The sequence below is a fragment of the Trichinella spiralis genome (assembly GCF_000181795.1).
Source record: "Trichinella spiralis strain ISS 195 chromosome Unknown Scfld4, whole genome shotgun sequence".
Lineage (NCBI taxonomy): Eukaryota > Metazoa > Nematoda > Enoplea > Trichinellida > Trichinellidae > Trichinella > Trichinella spiralis.
Window position 1 is genome coordinate 4,474,631 of NW_003526943.1, and position 8,749 is coordinate 4,483,379.

Here is an 8,749-nt window from a genome sequence, read left to right on the forward strand (position 1 = left end):
CAGGCTGACATAAAAAGATGTACCTGAAAGTCGGACTCCGGGTCGAAGACCGCGATGCTTGTCGCTTCCTGTGGCGCAACTGCTCCCAGGATGAACCGGTGCGAGCGTACCGCCTGACCCGTATGTGTTTCGGGTTGGCATGTTCGCCATACCTCGCAATAAATGTGATCAAAGCACACGCAGAACGGAACCCAGAGGAATGCGATGAGATAATTAAGCGAGCTCTGTCTAACATGTATGTAGATGATCTGGTGATAAGTTGCGACGAAGAGTCAGAGGTGGCAGAACTGAACCGTAGAGTACCGGTGTTCCTAAAAAGAGGTGGATTTCATCTCAAGAAATGGGCCGGTAATCGTGCAGAACTTCTGGCAACACTTCCAAGAACGGAAGTGTCAAAAATTGGTGATAGGGAACTCGGTAAAGCTCTCAGTGTATATTGGCTGAAGGATGAGGACGTCATCACCTTCAAACCACCGACAGACTCAACTACTCAGACCCGGGCCACCAAGAGACAACGCTTGAGCCTGGCGGCCAAGGTATATGACCCGTTGGGATATTTTGCGCCATTCACTCACTCTCCAGGCCAAGATGATGTTCCAGTGGTTATGGACAACCGGATTGAGCTGGGACTCGCCGCTCCCACCTAAAATCTCTAAGCAATGGCGACGTTGGCAGGAAGAGTTGGAAAAACTACCAGAAGTCAAACTCAGCAGGCCTTGGATTCCGCACGCTGCGAGTCAGATGCGAAGGATAGAGCTCCACGTCTTCGGTGATGCATCCAAGGCAGCATACGCTGCCTGCGCTTACTTGAGAGTGGAGTCCATGGATGAGCAAATCTCGGTGAGATTAATGATAGCGAAAACCCGGGTGACACCAATAAAACCAATCAGCCTCCCGAGACTGGAGCTGGTGGCAGCCTTGCTGTGCGCAAGATTGAAGCGGTATCTTGAGAAGGAGGTCACCCTGCCGATTCAGGAGACCCTTTGTTGTAGTGATAGCAAAGTGACTCTCACCTGGATCCGGGGCTTCTACCAGCACTGGAAACCCTTTTAGCTTACCGAGTGCAGGAAATTCAAGGTCTAGTTTCCACTCGGCAGTGGAAATATTGTCCTACAAAGGAGAATCCAGCAAATATTCCTAGTAGAGGACGCTCACTGGATGAACTAATACATACCAACATGTGGTGGCACGGGCCACAGTGATTGTCACAACCCCGGATGAAATGGCCAAAGGAACCTGCTGAACTAGGCAAAAATGATAAAACTCTGATGTCTGAGCAGAAAACCATCAAGACTTTAACCACCCAGGTGACTGAAGAAGGCATTGAACGAGTGATAGACCCATTCCGGACAACAGCTATGAAAGGCTGATTCGAGTGGCTACATACTGCTTGCGTTTCACACGAAGCGTCCAACTCCCGCTAACTGAACGGGAGGTCGATACAAATTTATCGATAGCTGAGCTCTGGGCTGCGGAAGTTCGATGGTTCAAAAGTTTACTACTGAAAAAACTAAATAGTTTACTACTAAAAGACTTAAAGAGTTCGAACCTTTTCTAGACGAAGACGGACTATTGAGAACTGGTGGACGCCTTCGGCAGTCAACATTGCCACCGGAGTCCAAGCACCCGATTCTCCTGCCATCCCATCACCCGGTGGTGGAACTGTTAATAAGAAACCAACACATTAGACAGCTGCACGCCAGTGTTAATCAAACTCTGGTTGCAATCCGAACCAGATTCTGGATCATCAAGGCCATAAACACGGTAAAGAAAGTGATCCGGCCATGCCCAATCTGTCGGAGAATAAATGCTGAACCGTATCAACCGGTGGAACGAGTAGAAGAATTGCACCATTCAGCCATACTGGTGTGGACTTTGCCGGTCCATTGTATACTCGCTCAGATACACGTGCCCGCTATCCCAGCACTAACAAAACGTATATTTCTGCCTTCACATATATGGTCAACCGAGTGGTGCATTTGGAAATCGTAAGAGAACAAGCTGCATGCTGTTTTTTAAACGCATTGCGCAGGTTTATATCCCGGAGAGGCAGACCCCGAGTGATACAATCAGATAATTTCCGGTCTTTCATACTGGCCGATGAATTCCTACGGCATCTATTTCACAGTGCAGAATGGAACGAAGTGCAAAGTAAGCTCAATGAGGAACGAACAGAACAATTTCTTAACAAACGCCTTTCGTGGGGGCAGTCGCGTCAGAGATGGCCCGAGCCACCGCAATTAAGACAGCCGTCTTCTCTTCTGGCGGGTCGTACAGCCGTCGGCTCCTCCCTTTCCAGCTTCAGGGAAAGCTTGCCCACCTCGCGTATCAAGGCGTTGATGGATTGGGTCACTTCTGACTTCTCCAGCTTTGGATTGCCGGTGTGCAACTGCCGGCTCTGGTGGAAATCTTCTTCCGCCCGCCTGACCTTACTGACCAGCTTCTGAGCTTCGGCAAGGGTTTGCGGTTCCTGCAGCCGGATCGCCAGATGCGCTTTCTTGGAGGTTATTCCCCCAGCGAAACACGCCACAAGGTCACGTTCTGACACGCCAACACTGCGTCCAACCTCTGCCACCTCCTGGGCGTATTGCTTGAAGGTTTGGCCTTCACGTTAATGCAGGACATGAGACCGCTCGATCAGCCATCATGTTGACTCCTTCGGGCCATATGTGCCCAGAAATCGCCTCTTGAACTCCTCGAAAGAGTTTTCCCTTGCTTGCCCCGCCGGGTGGAGCTCGCGACGGACTGAGTCGCTCAGCAGGTAGTGAGCGACCACGCCGTGACCAGAGGGCGGAACTCTGTGACGTAGAAGAAGTCTTCTAGCCTCTCCAGCCACTCGACGGAGTTCATATTCGGACAAAAAGCCAGGGGCGGGTAATAGCAGGTGTACCGGTATACTGATGTGTACATCTGATAGTATGTACATAGGTATAATATTTATCTAGGATGCCGGGCGGTGTTAATTTCCAGAGACGCCCCCATTGTAACGACCCGCAGGGTGGGACTGGCGGATCTGCCTCTGGGTCCGCGCCAGTTCGTCCGCCGTCGCTCTGTGATTGTTCCTCTTCGCTCGCTCAGTCTCGTCTTCTTGTCGACATTCTCAGAACGCGCCTCCACACGTACCACTTGTCTCCACATCGGTCACCGCTCTCGCTCTGAAAAGATAGAGGATTCAGTTAGCCTGATTTGAATACACACTAATGTTCACAAATGCAGCAAACGTTAAATCTTTATTTGCAATCTTGTGTATTAATCTTCATATTGCTGCAGTATGTAAACTCATAAAACAAAAAATAACATAAAGCTTTCGGACGTAAAACTGGCATATTCTCTCTGCAATGATATCTTTTTCTATAACAACTTCCTTGAATAGAATTTTGGACCACGGCAGTCATTATTTTGATTTGATATACTGTGAATAAAACATCCCGTAATTATTCATTTCATTGTGGAATTTCATTTAAATATTTTGAATGATTTAAATTAAAATATAGTTCCATTTATAATACTTGTTTCAGATATACGATTTGCATATGGTGATCTGATTGTTAACATTGTTTCTACATTATAGGTTTTATCACCATACTTAGGTAAACAATATCATATTCTACTTTATTGGAGCCTCAGAGATAAACAACAATGCAGTACATACTTAGCACATTACACGGAATCGAAACAGTTTATTTCAAATAAATCAGAAACAACTCTCTAAAAAAATTGAGTATTCATTCACGTGAAACGATCACCATGCTGAATGGTTAACATAATTTTACTTGTGTCTAATACGCTTTCACTTTATCAATATTTAACAGTATTTTGTTTATTTAGCAGGTATATCAGAAATTATGTTTTTATTTTTGTTATCAAAAAAGCATCTGAAAATTAAATGACGTAAATCAAATATTAAATAGCACTTATTTATTTGCAGTCACACATCCCTGCTGTTGATCTATTCAAGGTAAATAATTACATGCAATTTACATTTGTATTTCTTGGGAAATGTGCAGATTTAAAAAAATTGGCAATACATTTGCAAGTGGAAATCACTATTTTGAATTTGTCATATTGTTTTTCGAATGTTGAAATTTTCAAAATAGCAGCTTAACGCCACTTCTGCATATATTTCTTTTTCAAATTTTGAAACTGGACGCACTGTAAAGCATTTTATTTAATAAATTCAGCTAAATATCAATTATGAATTTACTTTTAATTTTAATATATTCATAAAATTATGTCAAATATGGCGTTAAATGTAAATGCTTATAATTGCAAGCGTTCATTCTATGACTGCAAATTATATTTTAAACTTATCAGTTGCATTGTTAATAAAAATAGCATCATCCATGAAATTCTAGCTATTAAACTGCGTAGTCAGTTTTTCGTAGAAAAGTTTTTATTGAAAGCTTTATCCTGTATTCAGTGTTTACTTCATGTGTATTAATTTTTTTCATTATTCACATAATTTTACTTAACATTTGACTTAAATATGTCAAACAAAAAATTAACATTACAAATACAAGCAATACGGCGTCTAAGATTGCAGTAAACGAAACAATTTCTATGGTACATGATGAGACCTTACTTATAATAATTCCTCTTTTACTATTACATGTAAATAAACGTATAAATGCCAATTTTAATGTAAACTAACGTCAGTGACAACGTTCTACATAGAAACGAATATCCGTCTGAATATCACTTATACTTAATAAAGCGTGTGTTAAATAAATGTTTTTTCTGAAATTGGCAAATATTGAAAAAGCTAAAAAATTATACAGTCGTCCTTGAAATTCACGGGCTTAAAACTCGCTGATTTTACTATTCGCGGATTCTTGATGAGGTGACAGATTTTGAAATAATCAGAGTAAATGGAAAATGTAGTTTATTTTCCAGCATTTTGATGACATTTACATATGGTGCCTTTCAGAAAAACGGTGAACATAAATGTAGAAGATGAATTTAATTGTTTACTTTCCACTACCAAGCTAAGATCATAAAACAGAACCGGAAATCACTACATCTTATTTTTAGATTTCACTGTGTATGTATACTGTAGATCTGCAGGTTGAGGGTAAGGTTTTCACTCGTGAGATTCCACTCCATAACAGTAATGATAAAGACTTACGCAACTCAGAGGCTAATTAATCACTACTCATAAGAGAAATAAACAAAAATGAATTCAAAAAGAGCTACTGTAAATGAGAGTAAATGTAAATGTTGGTTTGCGGAATGAATGACAACTGTCTAACAGACCAACTGACTTTTGGTTCTTCGTCCGTTCTTCATATATATCGTGCAGCTGCTGCTGAACGTCAATGAAATCGAACTATACTTGTCAGTCAAAAATAGAGGCATAAAATCATAAAATAATACTCATCAAACAATGATATAAAAAACAAAATCAAATTACAACTCGAAATTTCACGAGTTTTTCGAAAAATTAACTTTCTGCATGCACTGAGGCAGGTAACAGATGATGCTTTTGAAGCGGATTCAAATATGATTTGCGCGATTAAGCTTAAGTGTGATTTGGAAATAACTGCGGAATCATATCATCGAATTCTCAATGAAATGAAAAAAAAGGAAGAAACAACTTCTGATAACAATGTTTTTCAAAAAAGATGCCAAGATAGTCCATTCACTTCTGGCAAGCATGCATGCAGAAACGCACTCCCCCTCCCCCTCCCCCCCCCTATTAAGACTCTTATATTGTTAAGAATTGCATTGTAGACTATTATACGTATATGAATTGCAGATTGTTGTATGTTAAAAAATAAATATATGATAAATACTTAGCTTGTAGATCAATAAACGTTCCGTAATATTCCATGCAGTTTACACGCAGTTGCGTAGGACCATAAGGCAACAGCGAACCGAATGAACAGGAGCGGCATGTATTCGTGAAAGTTTGAAATTCGCGGTTTCCTCTGGGACACACAACCGCGAATCTCAGGGGTCGACTGTGTATCTTGTTAACCTTATTTACAAATGTTACGTTTAGAATTATGTAATTGGAAGTGATAACTTGGGTGGTTAATTAAACTTTTTCTTTTATTAAATGAATAATATTAAATATTTATCTGCTGAATAGCGTAATCATTGAATTCATTCAATTGACACAAACAATATTGAAAACAAACAAAATGTAACATATTTAAAGCCACGAGTAACAGAAAATTTCACAGTTGAGCATCTGCGACAATGTTCATCACGTTTATTTTTCTTGCGAACATACTGCTTCTTGTGCAGCCAGCGGCAAGTTACCTATATGGTGGAACCTCCAACGACGTAATTAATATACAAGGTATTCTGTAAAACATATTACCTTTAAATTATTTAGGAAATTCGATTAATGGATGAGTGTAGCTATTTACCACACATAGAAGAACGCTTAGGGCAAGATGATTATTTTACGTTATTGGATCAGTGCGTTCAAGAACGGTAAAATTGACCATCCTTTTAATTCATTTTTTATTTCTTTTGCATTTTCCTTGTAAAGTTCCCTTTTTGCTATTTAAATACATTAAATTAATTTGATATAATTATTACGTATCAAAAAAGTCACAATCAATAACATAATAAGTTGTTTAAGATTTAAAATAAATGTCGTCAATAATATTTCTGTTTTAAAGTTTAATTAAATCACTGAAATTTATTATATAGCCATATTAAATGTAAAACATGTCTAATATAAAGTTGAAATTGTTCATTTGATAATATTAATAAGCATAACTCCTGAGCAGAGTATGATATTAATGAAATGCAGATAACATAATTTTCCTAATTCATATGCAATATGGTGTTAAACTGATAGAGCTGTTGGACAGTAAATTTTACTTTTGCACAACTATTTGTTTTTTCAGAGAAGTAGGATTTCCTTGTTATTTATATTTTTAGAAGACTGAATAAATATCATAAAACTATTCAGCAAGTGAATTTCATTTCCCTCGTAATGGGAAGTTAAACATCAAAATTTGAAATATTTATACAGTATTACCAAAATGAATAATTTGCGCAAGTGTATTTATTTATTATTTTCAAACGACTAAGAGCAACAATTTTTATTTGAATTCAGTCGATTATAATGAAATCATTTTTATATAAAAATATATGCTGAAATATTTTCAGACTTGCACAAAAAGCCGCAGGAAGAAGATAAGTAAAGCCATCAAGAATCGATGATTTTGCTTCAAAGGACAGCATTATGAAATTTATTTAAATTGAAATAAATAAAATTGATGAAATAAATTTATCAAAAAATCAAGATTTGTTACTATATTCGTAATAAGTAATTCGCTTCCATTGAAAACCTGCATGTTTAAATCGAATGAATAAATGTATCAGTGCAAACTTTTAGAACCGAATTTAAATAAATGTTCATAAAACACAAATTGAAACCTTTTACTGGAGAGGTGTGTTCCAAGAAAACAGCGCAAGGTAAGCATGGACGCCGAATATCCCAAACTTGTATTTCAAAATCTGTCGTCAACGTCGAGCTAGCTATTTGTGTTCTTTTTAAAGGATTCCAATGGATCTGACCAATCGGCGCTGATGTGATTATTGAATCTTCAAGCTTCGTCTTTGTACTCTGGTATTCCCATATCTGAAATTAAAACACTATGCAAATGAATTTTATGCAAATTAAAAATGCCGACCAAACCTGAATGATTTTGTCTCTACCACCTGTAGCAAAGATGTTTTCAACTAATGGATTAAAATCCAAAGACAACACCGGCCCACCATGAGCAGTGAACAATTGGACAGGCTTTGCTGGCTTTTGCACATTTAAAAATTTCACCATCCCATTGGCATCAGCCAAAGCAAACAAAATGTGAGAATTGTAAGCAAATTTGACATCTCGAACATGGGCGCCTCCACTGAAAATATTCAAAACTGACATTAAATATCATTAAAATATTCTGAAAATTTGTGTTTAATATGTAATGCAATTTTTAACTTTTCAAATGTAAAAGCAGAGCGCTCTTGGCGGAGGTCAAAAAATAGTACGCAATCGTCGCGAGTTGCGCTGAGCAAATAATTCGGCTTGGAATGATGAAAGCAAACTTTCATAGCATATTGCTGTTTTGGTCGGATTATTATTCTTAAAAAACAATACCAATTAGAAATCATTGATTCACAACGTCAACCTTCTCACTAACTCTGTTTACTTCAGAACGTGATAAATTCCATAGTGTGATGTGTCCAGTGCCAGTTGCAGTGGCAATTCTGTTCACTAAAAACCAAAAAAATGCGATGTAACATTTTTGTCAACTTTATTTCATTTCATTTCACAACTTCATTTAACAGATATAATAATTTCAATAATTAGAAATATTCATCAGTTCAACATTGAATCACACACGAATAGTACGTACCTTTTACTTTATTCCAGCTGACGTTGAGAGATGATGCGAGAGAACGAGGCTGATCACCAACTTTAAGGCTGTGCAGTTCTCGGAAATTTTTTTCATCGCTGACATCCACAATCTTCAAAACTTAAAAAGTACTTCGCTTCAATGAAAAATCAACTTCATTCATTTTGGGGTGGTTTTACTCGGTCCCACTTTTCTCTTATTGGTCTTTGCCCACGCTATTTTATTGGACCGTCAAATCTTTGTCGTATTGGTTTTCATTTTATTGGGCCGTGAAGTCTTTGTCGTATTGGTTTTCCTTGCCTAATGCCTACAGAGTAAAACTCATATTGTATTAAAGCTATACCCCTCATCTAAAATCTATGAATAAATTCGTT

The 8,749-nt window shown here is 38.3% G+C and overlaps 2 protein-coding genes across 2 annotated transcripts; one reads left to right on the forward strand and one right to left on the reverse strand.

Moving 5' to 3' along the window:
• The first annotated feature begins 17 nt into the window (after positions 1-17).
• Tsp_01094 (Pao retrotransposon peptidase family protein) lies at positions 18-4,105 on the forward strand. Its single transcript, XM_003376875.1, has 5 exons — positions 18-536; positions 583-941; positions 1,533-1,988; positions 2,129-2,381; positions 3,929-4,105. Exons 1-5 carry the CDS (start codon positions 18-20, stop codon positions 4,103-4,105), a joined length of 1,764 nt encoding a protein of 587 aa, XP_003376923.1.
• Positions 4,106-6,264: 2,159 nt separating this feature from the next.
• On the reverse strand, positions 6,265-8,480 carry Tsp_01093 (WD repeat-containing protein 24). The gene is made up of 4 exons (XM_003376876.1): positions 8,383-8,480; positions 7,661-7,877; positions 7,406-7,603; positions 6,265-6,309 (listed from the first exon to the last, which is right to left on the reverse strand). The coding sequence occupies exons 1-4, from the start codon at positions 8,478-8,480 to the stop codon at positions 6,265-6,267; spliced, it is 558 nt and encodes a 185-aa protein (XP_003376924.1).
• Positions 8,481-8,749: the final 269 nt, after the last annotated feature.